Below are 18,082 nucleotides of genomic sequence, written 5' to 3'. Positions count from 1 at the left end.
AAGCGAACAAGTCTAGGCCAAAATAATTAAGGACGTTGTGTTCATTTCCCGAATTCACTCATCGAAGTCAATTTAATGTAATATATTACTTGATCAATAGATAACCGATTGTGTTTATGCAACGGAGCTGAATAATCCAGCCGGTTTTACACTGTCATAAATTACTTTCTAAAAACTCGTTTCCTTACGCAAAATAAACTAATTTTATACTAATTCTAATTCAACGGTCTTTCAGGTCGCCGTGAAGACACTACGAGAGGGCACCATGTCCACGCAAGCATTCCTGCAGGAGGCAGCTATCATGAAGAAGTTCAGGCACAAGAGGCTGGTCGCGTTATACGCGGTCTGTTCGACACAGGAACCCGTCTACATAGTCCAAGAGTACATGAGCAAAGGCAGTCTCCTAGAATTCCTCAGAAACGGAGAGGGCAAATTCCTACACTTCGAAGACCTTATCTACATCGCCGCGCAAGTCGCCTCCGGCATGGAATACCTCGAATCCAAACTCCTCATACACAGAGATTTAGCCGCCAGAAACGTACTAATAGGCGAGAATAACATAGCGAAAATATGCGACTTCGGTCTCGCGAGAGTTATAGAAGACAACGAATACTGCCCCAAACAAGGGTCGCGTTTCCCGGTCAAATGGACCGCCCCCGAAGCAATCATTTACGGAAGATTCTCAATCAAAAGCGACGTATGGTCATATGGTATACTACTAATGGAGCTGTTCACGTACGGACAGATACCGTACCCGGGACTACACGGGAAAGAGGTGATAGAACAAGTGGAACGAGGGTACAGAATGCCCAAGCCGGTGGGGCACTGCCTGCCGGACGACATCTACCGGCTGATGCTGCAGTGCTGGGACGGCATCCCGGAGAAGCGGCCCACGTTCGAGTTCCTCAACCACTACTTCGAGTCCTTCACGGTGACCAGTGAGATACCGTACAGAGAAGTGCAAGACTAGTGCTTAGGTGCTGTGATATAGTAGGTAATAGTGCGAGACTGTGTAAGGTCCTTAGCGAATTATGGAATCGTGGCGACGGACGCTTCCGGTGCCTAGAGAACGCTACGATTTCATACTTTTAGTATTTTTATACTCAAAAGCGTTATAACAATACAGGAATGTGTGAGCTTGTCGTTTTTATTGGCCGGCTTCCGTTTCCAAACCGCGTGCGGTAACACCGATTACGAAATTACGCATAAGTCCACTAAAATATTTTTAAGAGTAAAATATATAGTACGGCAAGAAATTGTAGAAAATAAACGAGGGCGCCACTTCCTACGTAACTGTCACATTTTTGACGCAAAATGCAACATGGCAACAATTTAGTATGGAATTTTTTTTTGTTCCATTTTATTTAATTTCTACTATTTTATGTCGCACTATAGTTGTGCAAATTTTCACTTTATAGTTTCTTATTTATTAGCGACGGTAGCTTTATGAGCGCACGTAGTATTGTTTTGCATTTTGTACAAAAGAGAATGTTCACTATAAACGTAAGCAATAAGATTAAAAACGATATAAAATGTTAACACAATATTTTTCATATTCTAAAATGGTATGTGATACATTATCACTTAAGGCACAACACTACAGTAATTAAATTTAAAAAAAAACTAATAAAGATCTCAAAACACGCCTCATTCATATTTTCCAATGTTCTCATCATACCAATATCAGTTGTCCCATGTTTTTTGCAAATTAATTTTATTGTACACACATTGTAAACCTGTATTGCGTACAAATTAAAAAATACTGCCAAGTCTTTATAATAAATCAAATATATACTCGCTCCTTTGCCAATTGCAAGCAATCTACACTTCAAGTCACATTGTGCAATAATAATCAGTTTTGTCCCAGCAAAGGAGTGCCCTGATGTAAAAAGACAAATCAATGAACCTAGCTTTAGGACCATATACCAAAGAGATTTGTACATTGTGAGCGAATGGTAGGCGTAGAGGGAACGTATTTAATTTCTAGCATAGTTAGAACTTGTGACCTGTGTAACTTTAGTATAATTTTGACCAATTATCTATTGACATGTAACAATTGTAAAATATTTATAAACTAATTTCAATTTAAACGACTGATCATTGATCTTAATGTTGGTTACCTGTCCTAATGTAACTAATATTTTCTGTTTTTCTACACTTATGCCTGGACACTTGCTGTGGATTCTTTAAGACGGCTTTGCTGTACAATTTTGCGGTCAGTTCTGTCACAAGTTTAAGACTGCCTTTATACTTGGCCTGTATAGCAAAGTAGTGGCGAGATCGCGGCGGTGTGCGAGTGCCCTAACAAGCATAATCCTTGCTTTAGTCACTTAATCATCTCATCATCTTAGGAAGTGTATGAAGCCAATGAAAAATAGTGTCTTAAATAACATTCCAAATATTCAAACACGTTAAATTTCGACACTTTTGTATGAAAATTGACTAGATTTTTAAGGTTTTGTACATACAATGAAATAAATGTCATTGATATAAAACATGTAATTTTTATTCAAATTTTACATTTACAGCTTTGAACATAAATATAAGAATAAAATAGTACAAAAGTACTCAAATAATAACGGCGTGAGTTTAAATAGGTACGTAATAAAGTTTATATAAAACCGCATGAAAATCCGTTCAGTGTTTTTGAGTTTATCGCGAACATACAAACACACAAACAGACAGAAGCGGCGGGGGACGTCGTTTTATAAGGTGTAGTGATATTTGCGACATTCGTAATCTCATTTTGTTACAATATTTACCATAATACTTCAAAATGTATCGTATTTTTGTCATACAATTATTAAAGTAACTGTTGCTAATAATCATAAATAAATATTTTAAATAAGTAATTATCACAATGTAAAGGATTGATTCTAGAATATTTATATAAAGTAAAAACCGTCTTAATTGAAATTATACGTGCGACGGTAAGAGACACTTGTGGTACTTACGAACAATATGGTTGATAGAAACTGTACAAGACTGATGAAAACTTGGGCGTTGTAAAGAATACCGACAAGTCCATCTTAGAAATATGCTACCGGCTATGCCGTTCAATTCTTTACTTATTGACCGCGACTGACTGCTACATATGAAAACAAGTGTAGTAGACATGCCTACAACAAATGCTGTTATTCGAGTCCTCATCGTCACTCAGATTTTTATTCATTAGTTCATTTATTAGGTCTCAATAAAAACTTGAGTTTTTCCTTGAGTAGACTCAGCATTTCTGCAACATGTATCAAAGTGCGTTGTCTTCATATCCAAGTATGATTATTCAATAGGGATCATTTGCCATTACTCTTGTTTAATTAGAACGAAAAATTGTATCACGGAATATTTGTGTCGTTTTCAAGCATAAGGTGCAACATTGTCACTTGCCATAAGGACGCTCTGTCAGGTTATTTTTATGTAAATACAAGCAAATTTCGTCCTTATGGAACGCGTCAATGTGGTACCTTTTGATTGAAAACGTCACATTTATTACAGGACCAGTCCTTTTGAGTTACACTCCAAAAATACTCTTAAAAGTATTGTCTAATACAGGTGCAGTCTCAAAACCCGCACCAACGTTTTAAAATCTTATGTAGGCGTGTGTAGCGGTCAGCGGTATAACTATTCTATAAGCCAATTAAATCAAACCTTCCTAGGTATTTATACAGTGTCTGAATAAATTTTGGACTTCATCCTTAAATACCTATACTCTGATTGGTAGAAGGACTGCGTGTAATGCAAGCAGGCGAGAACTATACCGGGTACATAGCCCGGGTTCTTCTTGCTGCAGTGGTTCAGGTATATCGCTAGGGCCACCAGCATGCCGGACCATACGTATCTGGAAAAGAAAGGTATGTTTAAGAAAGAGGGGAGTTTGGTCATACCATAGAGTAACTTATACTAGAGCGGTACTGTCATAGTGAATTTTGTAACCCCAGTAAATTCACTGCTATCTGTCGACGCACTTTAAAAGTAAAAATGAAGATTTATAAAAATATGATAAAATGTATTTAAATATAGATAAATGATTTTTTTTATTTGCATTATTTATTTTTATGATTTTGACCCATGTTCTTTCACTGATATGCGTTAAAATTGTTAAATAACAAACGAAACCGTCAACGCCATCTATACGACAGTAGGCCAAAACTAGTAGCGCCCTCTGAACGAGAATTAAATTTTCTTGATTTTCGAGGCACGTTTTTTCCTTAAGACTGTATCCATCTATTACGGAGTTATATCTATCTTTGGTCGTACTGTCCGCGCGCCAATTCCGTGCATTCGGAGGTCGAGAAAGTGGGAGGGTGTGCGCCGCGCCCGACGTACAAAATGACACTACTCTGTCATGACCACAGAACTATATCTGTGGTCATGACGCCCAACATTCCTCAGCCGTGCACGGAATTCGCTCGCGGACAGTAGAACCGATGGGGCAGAAAGGTTCTTTAGGCGAGCGTGAACTAGAAGGCGTTAGAGAAAGTCGAATAAAGGTCTAATAAAATCGCCGGGAACTCATCTAAATGAGGATAGCTTGAACAGGTCTTTATCGGAGATCTTCGAGGGAGACTAATAATGGTGATGATTTGATCATACGACTAAGTAACCAGTAAGTAACTACCGGTTCAAGTCCACTCATGAAACATCAATCCATCTGGAACTGAAATTCATAACTGGCAAATTGATCAAGTCGGGAAATCAAAATCCTCGCTCGCGAAGAAACTGATATGCGCCCCAGTCGGCTGCCTTTAATAAGTAAAGACTACCAATTGATCGCAGTGTGTGTGCAGTCTAAGCAAACCCGTGTCCCCGAGATAGCTTAAGTAGGTAGCGCTTTATGGCACCATGTTTTGTGGTACAACGCCATCTAAATTAACTGTAAAATTTGACTGGGATCTTACTTTGAGTAGTCATCTCATTTTAAATATACAATCATTTGTTCTGAGTAACTTACTGGAAAACGAACGGCTTGCTGAACAGCACAAACGAAATGACGATAGACAGCGCCTTCCGCATAGTGGTGACGGTGACCGCCACCGTGGCCCCGCTTATCCGGACTAGAGTTAGCACCGCCTGCAGGCCGAGGTACCCGCTCAAGCTTAAGAGGAATATGTTGGCATACATGGTTAGCGGGCTGCCGACCTGAAAATAGACACGGGGATATTAAGAAGTTAAATTGGAACATTAATTTACAAATATTGTAGCCGCAAAAATCGCTGAAGTAGATAGCAAGTTAAGAGTTCGTACATTAAAAAAATTAAATTAAATTAAAAAGCTTAAGCCAAATATCGGGCTGTCATATGCCCCTGCGACCGCACTCAGGAGCCCGTTGGTGCTGCCGCGCGCACGGCGCATCAGGGACGCGACGCGTTTGCGCATAATGGCATGGAAATCATCAATCATTAAGCTGTAACTTCCTAGGCCATCTGTTTCGAACGTAACAAGAGAGGGTAAAATAGCTTTCCCATGTAAAAGTTTTATCCGTCTTAGTATTATTATGTTTAAACTCACCTCTGAGCAGTAAACATATCCTTTAGTCAATATCCCCGTACTCCCTGTAATGACTACTAAATAAACGCAGCCAATGGCATAAGAGTAGAAAACCACTTCATTGTTGGATGCCTGGAATTGCTTCATGGCCTTCTCTTGCACGTTGCCGATGATGGCGTCGCACAGGAGAGCTAGGGATATCACAATCACTCCGATTATGTCGAAGTTTGGAGATGTCATTGAGTCCGCTGAAACGGATAATTTAAATTGCCATTAAGACTAATTCCAAGATTCGTAAAGTAAATAGGTATTACATTACTACACATAATATGTGTCATTTAATATGAAAATGGTGACTAATCAAATCAACATAGGTAAAATTCCTATAATAAATATTTGTTTCAAAGTTTTGATTGTTTTCTATGTATTTATTGTCTCTCTCTAAGTAAAACCACGTTAAAAAAAACGTTAATCTTAGTAAGATAGATTAAAGGAGGGGGGTTAATCTGAGTAAGATTAAGATTATCTGTAATAAAAATTACAGATAATCCCCAAATAAAAATAAAAACATTTAGCTATTCTTAAATTAAGTTCTCCGACTACTAGTCTGAAAGTATGGGATTAATATTGGTATTTTTAAAATGAGTAAACTTTTTATTTGGCTTAAAATGAGTATTACCTAAAGTAAACATTGTAAGACCTATACACATGACTACAGCTGCAACATAGTCCAGGAAACCGTATCTCTTCCCCAGTATAATGATGCTCCCAATCATCACCGGTATGAGCTTGCAGCTCTTGAAGATCAGCTGCGTCGGGTAATTTAGGTAACTTAGTGCTAGGTTTGAGAGTGACATGGTTCCAAGTGTCAATGCTGCTAGTAAGGCATATATTTTTAATGGTACTCTGTAACAGTAAATTGTTGTTTTATATTCAATCTAAACATATATTTTAAATAACACCAAATTTAAAGTTTAAAGTGATTGAGTGAGTGAGTGATTGATTGGAGGAGTGAGTGAGTGAGTGAGTGATTGTAATAAGCTAAAAGCTTCAAGCAATCTTATCATGGACTTATTCCATCAATACTGTCATAATATAATATATGGAGTCATCTTTTGTGGCACTTAGTTGAAATAGTACACAATGCACAAAAACATATGCATGAGCTATGTGTACCGTGAAAATGACAAACAGTTTCATTTATGACAAAATTACAGACACAAGAAGGCTTTCTGTATAATCTCAGTAGGTTTAAAAGCTAATTAGGGAAACATAATTAATACTCACTTTCTCTTAATCGGATTCCTTATCAACGATTCCACATAACTGAGGGCCATAGTTATAATAAATTGTACTAAAGTTATATACAAACTCACAGGCTTCACCTCTGGCTCAGAAAATATGAGCTCTAGGTAAAATCCATAGGCTAAATAGCAAATAAATACAAATATACAACAACAAAGGAACTGTGTTAGCTGGCTGTATGGCGTTAGATTGAGGCAAAGTATATTAATCTCTGTTTTTTGACTCTCTCTGCCATTTTTTGAGTCATCAATCTTAATAATAGTGTCTTTGGAAGACATTGTGTCCTTAGAAAGATTCTTGTCGTTTTAAATCTTCATTATGATTTTTGTTTTCATCTGAAACGGAAATTGTTGTTTAGGACCGCATAGTTTCAAGTGTTTTGTAAATAATACATTGAACTGCGTGGATGAAAACCTCAATATTTTTTAATCTTTGTAAATGTAAACGATAAAAATATTTAGGAGGTTTGTAAGTAAAATATCTTGCGTCACCTCTTCTAATTATGTGGTAAGATAACTTATTTAAATGCACTTATTATTTCGAGACACGTAGCCTCTATTTTCAAAGCTCCACCTCCTGAGCAACTCTTGAATAGCATGTAGCATGACAGCGTTGACAGCATTTTGACAGTTGACAAGATACAGCTGTTTAATTTGACATTAGCTGTCTGTATGGCTGGTAACATTATAAATTAATATTTATATTTATTTATATATTTAAAAAGCTTTAAATTTTCAGGAAATATGTGTTCTGTGATTGATGGGCTAATAATATAAATGTAATCATTGACATGGTTAAATGGGTCTGTTTCTAAGTAATTCTTATTTAAAAAATAAGTACAGTGTTGTCAGCTTCGTAATCAATATTTTCCTACCATTTGGAAGAATTTATTTTTCCCTTATTAGCATTCGTCAATGTATTCGTCCTGTGGCACACTAACCCTATGCTTAATGCGTAATTCGTTTATTGAAATGCCCGATGGAATGCTACATGTAAAGTTTCATTATTTTGTTTTCACTATCATAAAATGGTAAAGCGCTAATTTTTTACATGTTCATGTGACCAGCTGACGTTCTTTCCACCGCGATACAACCGGCTGACGATTTTTTAAATTGACAATAGCATTTAAACTATCATCTAACAAAGTATCAAACGGGAGGCGATGACAAAACAATTTTTTTTTACTTGTTTCGGTGGCTGCCATTCCTCAACCCACCAACGGAGCGGCAGCTGACGTCCACGAGGGTTGATCATACATAACCGTTAACGAGTTATCGCCCGGGAGGCAATTGTTCATGGAAATTTGTTCCTGGCTCGTGGTCTATTACTGACTTGACAAAATTCAATTTTCACACGTAGTATCTTCTTAGTAGTTTGTGATTTTCACTAATGAAACGAGCTCATTAAGCTACTGTACATACCCTATTCCTACCAATTCGGTAGAATAATGTTATATTTGGTACAGTTTTATAAAAATGACATTAATTCCTGGCTACCCTATTTCATGTGTGGACTGTGGTTTAACAAACAAAGAGGAATTTGCCAATTTTTTAATTAAATAGGCCCGTTTATTTCATGCTTATCAATTTTATTGTGTAGGTACGCAGTGTTTTTGTTTAGTGTTTATTGTGCTAAATTTCTAAGCCACGTAGAAGTTTATATTATGCGATTTGCGCGAATAATTTTGCTGTCATGTCAACTTTCGCAGGTCTTGTAACCGAGTAGCCAAACTGGATTAAGGATAATGATGGACTCGGACGCGTCCGGAGCGGACTTCTGCCGGTTCTGTCGCTCCGAGGCGACGTCGGACCGGCCATTGTTCCACCCGTGCATCTGCACCGGGTCTATAAAATGGATACATCAGGAATGTCTCGTTCAATGGATGCGATACTCGCGAAACGAGATCTGCGAGTTGTGCGGGCACCGGTTTTCGTTTATGCCGATTTACTCGCCGGACATGCCGGGCCGGCTGCCGATCCGGGACGTGGTCGGCGGGCTTGTGACGTCAGTCGCGTCAGCTGTGAAGGACTGGCTCCACTATACTTTAGTAGCGCTTGCCTGGCTCGGCATAGTGCCACTCACGGCCTGTAGGACCTACCGCAGCTTGTTCTTGGGCTCCCTGGACCCTGTAATCTCTTTACCATTTGACATAGTCTCGGCTGAGAACCTGGCTAAGGACGTTTTCTCAGGATGTTTTGTTGTGACATGTACTTTATTCTCATTTATCGGCCTAGTATGGCTACGAGAACAGATAATGCATGGAGGAGGCCCTGACTGGATGGAACGAGAGAATATTCCACCGCCTGCTGCTGAAGATGCTCCATTACCTGATAATAACAATGACAGGGTGAATGATGGAGCGGGGGATGACGGGGGAGCCAGGGAGGAGGCCCCAGAAGCTGCAGAAGGGGATTTAATAGTTGGAGATGAAGCAAATTGGAACCCTATGGAATGGGATAGAGCTGCAGCGGAAGAGTTAACATGGGCGCGCCTACTGGGCTTAGATGGCTCTATGGTTTTCTTGGAGCATGTCTTCTGGGTGGTGTCACTAAATACATTGTTTATAGTGGTGTTCGCATTCTGCCCATATCATATAGGGAGATTGGGGGCAGCAATGGCTGGGCTTAATGCAGATGGACCATTCTCGGGGCCCCTGACAGCACTAGCAGGCTATGTGTTGGTCGGAGCCATCTTGGCCGTGCTGCACGGGGCAGCATCGCTGCTCCGCCTCCGCAGTGCCAAGAAGGCGTTGGGATTCTGCTATGTGGTTGTGAAAGTGGCTTTGCTGTCAGTTGTGGAGGTAAGTGATTTATTCTTACAATTATAATTATCAATTGCAGATGTCATAAATATTTATGTTTAAGTAATTTCTAAATTGTGCAATTGCAACTACTAATTACAGTAATTTATTACATTATGAACGAATAATTCCTATTACTAACTGTGTTACTAAATGTAAATTAAACTACAATCTGATATGAAACCTTGTGTTTCATGCAAAATTAATCGAAACATGCATAATAAGTCTATTACAATTTAATGTTGGACTCGTAAACATTGTAGAGTAGACACAATGGGGTTGGCCAGTCGAAGTATTTAGCAGATGGCGCCATCATAGCTTGCCCCGCCAATCCCTAGAATTGTGTAATTTTTTTTTGAAATGGAATTTTATGCCCTGGATGCCAGCCCTTTAAGCCAAATCTCATAGAAAAAGGGGCAAGCTATGATGGCGCCATCTATGCAAACCTTTGGCAGTTGCCAACCCCATTCAAGACTATTTACAATTATTTCAGTCATATTATATTAATACATATGTAGGTCCTTATGCTGAGATCATGGTTGTTATCAGTTATTTTTTAGTTATCCTTAAGTGTAATAGGGGGTGTTGTTTGCAATGTTCTGCCGCCAGAGTGCAGCACTGTCCCCTTTAGTGAACCATAGAGTAACTTATACATACTGGACTTATATTGACCGGGATATAGACCGTGATTAGTTGATTACCTTTTGTATTATTTGTGAGCTCCCGATATTTCGACGCAGTTACATGCATCATGTTCACGGGTGACTGAAGATAGCAGAATACAAAAGGTAATCACGGTCTATATCCCGGTAAATATAAGTCTAGTGAAACTAACCGTGAATCATTCAAAACTCTAATTATACATACTGTACCTTTAACAGGTTTTTGACAAGTTTTCAGAGATAATAAAATTTGATACAGAGGACCTAACTCTTTATCGCTATCTACCTCTTTATCGCTTGGATATGCAAGAGTGACAGAGATGTTAGATACCGAAATTTCGATTTTCTTGCTTCGCGATAGAACCTCAGCTCTCGCGTAATATTCCCTATTGGGACCATAATAAGTAGCATCCAATAATAATGTCAATAAAGAAACAAGTTTAGGCATGTGTATATAGAGGGGTTCCATAAGAGAAATGGTGGGACTGGAACCCTTACAGTTCTTAAAGTACATATTAATTAATCTGTTGAAATCCAGCACGCTTACCGCGAGAAACGAAAAATCACAATTTCGTTATCTGCATAATCTGCCTCTCTATTGCTCTACCATATTTGTGCTGATAGTAGCAGATAACGAAATTTCGATTTTCGTTTTTTGATTACGTGGGAAATATACCACAGATACCATTTATACTTATACAGATCAATTCCATACATTTATTATCCAGCAGCTATGGATGTGTTTAATATCAATTAGCTTATATTTCGTTTTATTTTCCTTTCCCCAGATCGGAGTAATCCCGCTAGTATGCGGCTGGTGGCTGGACCTCTGTTCCCTCTCCATGTTCGATGCCACCCTTAAGGACCGAGAAGCCAGTCTCCAAGCTGCCCCCTGGACCCTCATGTTCATCCACTGGCTTGTGGGCATGGTCTATGTGTACTACTTCGCATCATTCATACTGCTACTAAGAGAAGTACTGAGACCTGGTGTTCTTTGGTTTTTGAAGAACTTGAATGATCCTGATTTTAGTCCCGTGCAGGTTTGTGTTTTATTTTCTTGTGAAGTTTCAATGTTTTTCAGTGGCGGATTAGCCACGTGGCAAAAGTAGCAAATGCCACCCCGCCCCCGGGGCCCCGCGCACCTACGCATTGTGGCCGTAAAAAACCTAAGTTTCACTTCGTCCGACAAAATTACAACAGTCTATGAGTCCAATGATAGAATTTGCTACAGGCCCCGCACTGGCTTAATCCGGCACTGATGTTTTTACGATATTTTTGACCTCTTGAGACCTACAGAAGTGATATGATGTGCGAAATAACAGTAAAAGTTTAATTTTAAATTAAAAACTTCAATTTAGTTTTTTAGCTTGTAAATTTAGACCCCTGGGACTCCAAGGGTTATGTATTGAAATGAAAATACCCCATTTTGACTGGTAGTGACGTCACGTCGCCTAGCTTTAACGTCGCCGTCGTCTTTTTATTACCTAAATAGAAAGTATTACAATATAACTTGATCACTTTGTTATATAATCCTCCAAGACACATTTGTTTGATTTGTCAAATACAGATTGGAATGCATTCTTTAAGGGTTTAAATGTGGACGCTTGTGTAACAAAATTTTACAGCTTATTATATAATTTAATGGATAAACATGTACCCCGTCTTCCTTCAAACACTTCGCGCGCAACTCCGGTATGGCATAGTAGACCCCTAAAGAAAATATTAAAAGAAAAAAGAAAATTCCATAAACTATGGAAATGTTTTAGAAATCCTTTAGATTACGAAACGTTTAAAATATTAAGAAAAAGAGCTGATGCAGTTGAAAAAGATTGTTATAAAAAGTACATCGAATTTAGCGAAAATAGAATCGAATATTCTTCCAAGTTTTTCTGGAATTTTGTGAAGTCTACTATTTCAAATAAAGGTATACCACAGACTATGTATTACAAAGGTGTCTCAGTTTCGGACGGGGAAAGTATTTGTAACTTGTTCAGCAATCATTTTCAATCTGTCTTTGAAATATCTTCCTTACCGTCTCTGGATGTCGATTGTCTAGAACCCCCATTAAAACCGGTTTTTAACATTAATACAATTAATTTAACATACGAGTTAGTTCTTAAATATTTAAAGTTAGTAAATGTAAACAAGGGCGCTGGTCCTGATAGAATACACCCACTATTAATAAGCAAATGCGCGGACACATTAGTATTTCCTATCACTTGGATTTTCAGGCAATCTATTAATAAAGGACACTTTCCACAAATCTGGAAAACAGCTTGGATAACACCGATACCCAAGGGTAATATCAGTCAGAATATCGAAAATTATAGACCTATAGAAATAGGTATAAATTGTGTCAATTTGGCAAAATCTTAGAAAAAATTGTAACCGATCAGCTTTCTTATGCCGTTCGTCGGCATATCAATCCAAACCAGCATGGGTTCTACAAAGGTCGAAGCGTCGAAAGTAATCTTTTGTCTTTTAGCGAGGTTATACGTCATGCCATGGACAATAAATATCAGGTCGATGCAGTGTATACAGATTTCGCAAAGGCGTTTGATAAAATTTCTTATAATACGCTCTTGTTAAAACTATGGAACCTTGGTATGCATGGTGACCTTTTCCGGTGGGTTAAATCATACGTGGAGAATAGATCACAAGCTGTAGTACTGGGAGGTTTTTCATCTGTCTTCAAACAGACCACGTCTGGCGTCCCACAGGGATCGCATTTGGGACCGTTGTTATTCATCCTGTACATAAATGATATTACGGAGTGTTTGTCCAACTCTAGAACCCTTCTTTATGCAGATGATACCAAAATATACCGAGTTATTAAATCGCACACTGACTGTTTTGATTTGCAAGACGATCTGAAAAGGTTTGAGGATTACTGCGCTCAAAATAACCTCTTTTTAAATAATGACAAATATTCCGTAATCACATTTACACGAAAAAAACAGCCCATATTACACAATTATACGTTATGCGGAGGCACTTTAACTCGGAGGGATAGTATACGCGATCTGGGTGTAATAATGGATACAAAATTAACCTTTAATCTTCATATCGATAATATCCTAAATAAAGCATATAAACAGTTAGGCTTTATTCTTCGCGTTGCAAAACCCTTTCGAAGACCCCTGACGTATAAATTACTTTATAATAGCTATGTCAGAAGTCGCTTAGAATTTGCTTCTGTAGTATGGAACCCCTGTCATGATGTACACAGAAACAGAATAGAAAGATTACAAAAAATATTCATAAAGGCTCTTGAATTCCGAACAGGTAGAAATTACAAAAGTTACGCCACCTCCTTAGCCAGATACAATCTTGAATCTCTTTCCTTAAGACGCTCCTGTACCGATTTAATTTTCTTATTCAAAATTTTCAATAATTTAGTAGATGCCCCTGAACTTTTGCAAAATATAGATTTACGCGTACCCCGCAGAACAGAACGTAGTTGTCGCAATAAAATGTTATTTAGCATCAAAAGCAGCAGAACTAAACATGCGCAGCACTCATACATTAAACGCACATGTAGGTTGTACAATGAAAAGTGCCAAAACGTGGACATATTTAGCAGCTCATTGAGATTGTTTAAGAAATTAGCTTATTCGTCTTTGAAATAAAAATACCCGATTGTAAATTTAAGATTTCATCATATATCTCGTCACACATGTGGTGCGGCATGAAGTGGTAGAAATTAAATAAAATTAAACAAAAAAAAAAAACTCCGTACTAAATTATTGCCATCTTCTTCTTATTAATTTTCTGCAATTTCTTGTCGGACTATATGTACAATATGCATGTATTGTTTGTCATTTGTACTTAGTAATAAGTTTTTATTAATAGTCGTTTACATATAGGAAACTATAGGTCTATTGCCAGAAAAATGTTACTTTAAATACTCATCTGTTTTATAAGACTGTTTGTTTCTTAATAAATAATAATAAAAAAAAAAGACACCATATGAGGCCGTCCTATCTCACTGGCACCAAATCCAGAAATGAGTCAGTGTGATAAAACCCCCACGACATTATTACACGATAACAAATTATCTGCACTTAATAAAACAGCGTACGACTATTATTTTTTGCCAGGAAATGATCCATCTATCAGTATGGAGCCACATCCACCGACTGGTCGCGTCGGCCATGATCTTCGGCACGGCGGTGCTGTTCATGCTGTGGCTGCCCATCCGCGTCATCAAGCATGCGCTGCCCGGCTTCCTGCCCTACGCCGTGGCCGTGCACGCCGAGGCGCCCGTCAACGAGCTCAGCCTTGAGCTGCTGCTGTTGCAAGTGAGATACAGTCTTACTGCTAGTACAAAGGAAGGACCTTTAGTGGTGCTTCAATCATCGGTCGGAAGCCGGCCGCAAATTGGTGTTATTGTGCTCCACGATCGGCTTCTTTAGCGGTACCTCATTCTTCTTCCGTTGCTAGTTTTATCATGAGCCGTTGCTACTGCAGGTGCTTCTTTTTGTGCTGCGCTTCATGAAGCCCGCATTGTTTGTATAGCATGGCTATCCTCGCAGAAACGCACGTTGACCAATGGCTTGTGCAATTGCAAATAAGCATGGACATTCCTGCAAGCATAGAAGAAAAACGAAAGCTATTAAAGAGGGCCAATGCGTACGCATCGTCTATTGAGCTCGTGGGTTTTCACTAGTTTTAAACTTTGGCCGTACGCAGGTATTCAGTAGGCGGACGCGCCCGTTTCATCAGTCGGCTAAAAACCATCAGTTTCGATTAAGTAAGAAATATTAGTTTTAAAAATTGTATTTTGTTTCAGGTGATCCTTCCTGCTTTGCTAGAGCAGTCGCACACGCGCACTTGGCTAAAGTACCTCGTGCGAGCGTGGTGCGGGCTGGCGGCCGGCGCGCTCGGGCTGCGCTCGTACCTGCTCGGCGAGGCGCGCGGCGAGCCCGACCCCGCCGCGCCCCAGCCGCACCCGCCGCACCAGCTCGGCGCCGCGCACCAGGTGGGTGTCTGTCTGAAGTACCTCGAGTGCGAGCGTGGTGCGGGCTGGCGGCCGGCGCGCTCGGGCTGCGCTCGTACCTGCTGGGCGAGGCGCGCGGCGAGCCCGACCCCGCCGCGCCCCAGCCGCACCCGCCGCACCAGCTCGGCGCCGCGCACCAGGTGGGTGTCTGTCTGAAGTACCTCGAGTGCGAGCGTGGTGCGGGCTGGCGGCCGGCGCGCTCGGGCTGCGCTCGTACCTGCTGGGCGAGGCGCGCGGCGAGCCCGACCCCGCCGCGCCCCAGCCGCACCCGCCGCACCAGCTCGGCGCCGCGCACCAGGTGGGTGTCTGTCTGAAGTACCTCGAGTGCGAGCGTGGTGCGGGCTGGCGGCCGGCGCGCTCGGGCTGCGCTCGTACCTGCTGGGCGAGGCGCGCGGCGAGCCCGACCCCGCCGCGCCCCAGCCGCACCCGCCGCACCAGCTCGGCGCCGCGCACCAGGTGGGTGTCTGTCTGAAGTACCTCGAGTGCGAGCGTGGTGCGGGCTGGCGGCCGGCGCGCTCGGGCTGCGCTCGTACCTGCTGGGCGAGGCGCGCGGCGAGCCCGACCCCGCCGCGCCCCAGCCGCACCCGTCGCACCAGCTCGGCGCCGCGCACCAGGTGGGTGTCTGTCTGAAGTACCTCGAGTGCGAGCGTGGTGCGGGCTGGCGGCCGGCGCGCTCGGGCTGCGCTCGTACCTGCTGGGCGAGGCGCGCGGCGAGCCCGACCCCGCCGCGCCCCAGCCGCACCCGCCGCACCAGCTCGGCGCCGCGCACCAGGTGGGTGTCTGTCTGAAGTACCTCGAGTGCGAGCGTGGTGCGGGCTGGCGGCCGGCGCGCTCGGGCTGCGCTCGTACCTGCTGGGCGAGGCGCGCGGCGAGCCCGACCCCGCCGCGCCCCAGCCGCACCCGCCGCACCAGCTCGGCGCCGCGCACCAGGTGGGTGTCTGTCTGAAGTACCTCGAGTGCGAGCGTGGTGCGGGCTGGCGGCCGGCGCGCTCGGGCTGCGCTCGTACCTGCTGGGCGAGGCGCGCGGCGAGCCCGACCCCGCCGCGCCCCAGCCGCACCCGCCGCACCAGCTCGGCGCCGCGCACCAGGTGGGTGTCTGTCTGAAGTACCTCGAGTGCGAGCGTGGTGCGGGCTTGGCGGCCGGCGCGGCGAGATAAATAAGATTAGATAGAGATAAATAATAAATAAATAAAAGTAAATCTAGATATCTTCTCATTGTCTTTCGGTAAATATAGTATTGGTCTGCGGAGCTTACTTTTTCCATAGCAGTGTAATACTACTCACTTTGCTTTAAAAAAAAAGAAAAAAAAAATTGTAATTGTTCTATAGTCTTATGTAACGTATGTATGTTTGTAAGCATGTTTGATACTTAGGTACTTTATTAGTTGTGTTGTGTATCCAATTGTTACCTCTGTGTATCTTCCTAAAAAAAAAGTACCTCGACTGCGAGCGCAGCCCGACCTAATGGATTAACCACCGATTCGTTGCGTGTTCCATTTTGAAAAACTTCAGGCTGTGGCGTGCAGGCGTGCCTTACGCCATAGAATATGATGACACGCCTCTCGTGTCATACGCCACACGAAAACATTGATGACACGCCTGTCGTGCCATCCGCACCGAACAAGTTAAAGTACTTAAGCTTAGAGCGCTTTTTAAATCGAACACTACTTCAAAACCATCATCATTCGAAAATTGTATCGTATCCTACAATATTGTACAATACTACAGGCTCATGTTTTTCTTTGATCTTCTTTTTATGTATTTATTTATTTATTTATTTATTTTCGGAGAACCAACAGCTATCAATTATACAATAGTTATATAAGTAAATAACAAAAAGCCAATTATAGGTTCCCACCAATAGCAACAAGTTAACACATAATTGGTGGTTAGCACTAAAATTTTACAACGTATTCAACTAATACTAATTTCAAAATGTGAATACCTACTTATCAAATACCCACAATTCAATACTCTTAATATACTGAGCTAAGAAAAACAAAACTTATTAATAAAATACATCAATCGATACAGTGATATTATTATGAATATGCTATCGCATACGACTCGCTCACTTAGGTAATTTGTTTGCCAGAATCCGTCTTATAGTTGTGATGTTACTATTAAAAAAGTCAATATCACACTCTTTCGTTAGTTCATTTAGACTTTTACCAGCTCGCAATAGAAAGCTATTCTTTCTGTAGTTACGTGATGAAAATGGAATTGAGAGGGGAGGGAAGTATCTTTTAGGTCTAGATGGAGTATTGAAGGAGAGCTTAGCGAGCAATTCAGGACAATCAATGTTACCATTTAAAATTTTGAGTATATATGTAATATCCGCAAGCTGTCGACGTTTATGTAGTGGGAGAAGGTGATGTTTTTTACAAACATTATCATAATGTATGTTAACATTATGTACTTAATAATGAACCTCCAGGTCTGTTTCTTAAGTATGTTAAGTACAGTTGTACTTCAAATCCATCTGTATATGTGACTGTTTGTGTTCTAAATAAACAAAAAAAAAATGTGCTTATTGACAGGCTCTAATGCGCCGCGACGGCCCGGCCGGCTACGAGCCATACGTCCGTGTGGCGTGGTTCCCGCTACGGCTCGCCGCTCTGCTCGTCTTGGTATCTCTATCCTTAGTGCTGGCCAGCGCTCTCACACTGGTAAGGACGTGGTCTTTCTGGAGCTTAGTCTTGTGCTCCATATGCCGCTCATATTACTTTCACGTACACTTTCGTACAAAAGAAGATGCTGAAAACTGTAATCTACTATAATCTTTATGGTAATGTTCCACTTTTGGTAATTGTAATCTACTATAATCTTTAT

The 18,082-nt window shown here is 41.2% G+C and overlaps 3 protein-coding genes across 10 annotated transcripts in view; 2 read left to right on the top strand and 1 right to left on the bottom strand.

Moving 5' to 3' along the window:
• Window positions 1–2,495, top strand: part of LOC134745371 (tyrosine-protein kinase Src64B) — a 100,799-nt gene extending 98,304 nt beyond the window's left edge. For 4 of the 5 annotated variants that reach the window (XM_063679406.1, XM_063679405.1, XM_063679402.1 and 1 more), the window contains one exon: window positions 236–2,495. In XM_063679406.1, coding sequence (XP_063535476.1) covers window positions 236–970 — 735 coding nt within the window. In that variant the 3' untranslated portion in view covers window positions 971–2,495. The remainder of the gene's footprint in view (window positions 1–235) is intronic. The other variant, XR_010128159.1, reaches the window with a different exon arrangement.
• The window catches only part of LOC134745383 (adenosine 3'-phospho 5'-phosphosulfate transporter 2), a 423,869-nt gene extending 416,465 nt beyond the window's left edge, over window positions 1–7,404 (bottom strand). For 3 of the 4 annotated variants that reach the window (XR_010128162.1, XR_010128161.1, XR_010128163.1), the window contains exons 1-6: window positions 7,281–7,404; window positions 6,772–7,124; window positions 6,164–6,390; window positions 5,506–5,732; window positions 4,949–5,136; window positions 2,763–3,835 (exon numbers count right to left, since the gene is read on the bottom strand). Coding sequence is in view for 1 of the 4 variants with exons in the window: in XM_063679420.1 (XP_063535490.1) it covers window positions 3,658–3,835; window positions 4,949–5,136; window positions 5,506–5,732; window positions 6,164–6,390; window positions 6,772–7,067 (1,116 nt within the window). In the remaining 3 variants the exon portion in view is untranslated. Of the gene's footprint in view, window positions 1–1,989; window positions 3,836–4,948; window positions 5,137–5,505; window positions 5,733–6,163; window positions 6,391–6,771; window positions 7,125–7,280 lie in introns of those variants that run through there. The other variant, XM_063679420.1, reaches the window with a different exon arrangement.
• LOC134745406 (E3 ubiquitin-protein ligase MARCHF6) overlaps window positions 1–18,082 on the top strand; it is a 42,358-nt gene that overhangs the window by 16,597 nt on the left and 7,679 nt on the right. The window contains exons 2-7 of the mRNA XM_063679446.1: window positions 8,304–8,388; window positions 8,498–9,589; window positions 11,040–11,291; window positions 14,352–14,552; window positions 15,044–15,232; window positions 17,791–17,919. Coding sequence (XP_063535516.1) covers window positions 8,534–9,589; window positions 11,040–11,291; window positions 14,352–14,552; window positions 15,044–15,232; window positions 17,791–17,919 — 1,827 coding nt within the window. The 5' untranslated portion in view covers window positions 8,304–8,388; window positions 8,498–8,533. The remainder of the gene's footprint in view (window positions 1–8,303; window positions 8,389–8,497; window positions 9,590–11,039; window positions 11,292–14,351; window positions 14,553–15,043; window positions 15,233–17,790; window positions 17,920–18,082) is intronic.

This window comes from Cydia strobilella, chromosome 11, assembly GCF_947568885.1.
Source record: "Cydia strobilella chromosome 11, ilCydStro3.1, whole genome shotgun sequence".
Lineage (NCBI taxonomy): Eukaryota > Metazoa > Arthropoda > Insecta > Lepidoptera > Tortricidae > Cydia > Cydia strobilella.
Note: the sequence above shows the minus strand (reverse complement) of the source record. Positions and strands in the feature narration are given on the sequence as shown.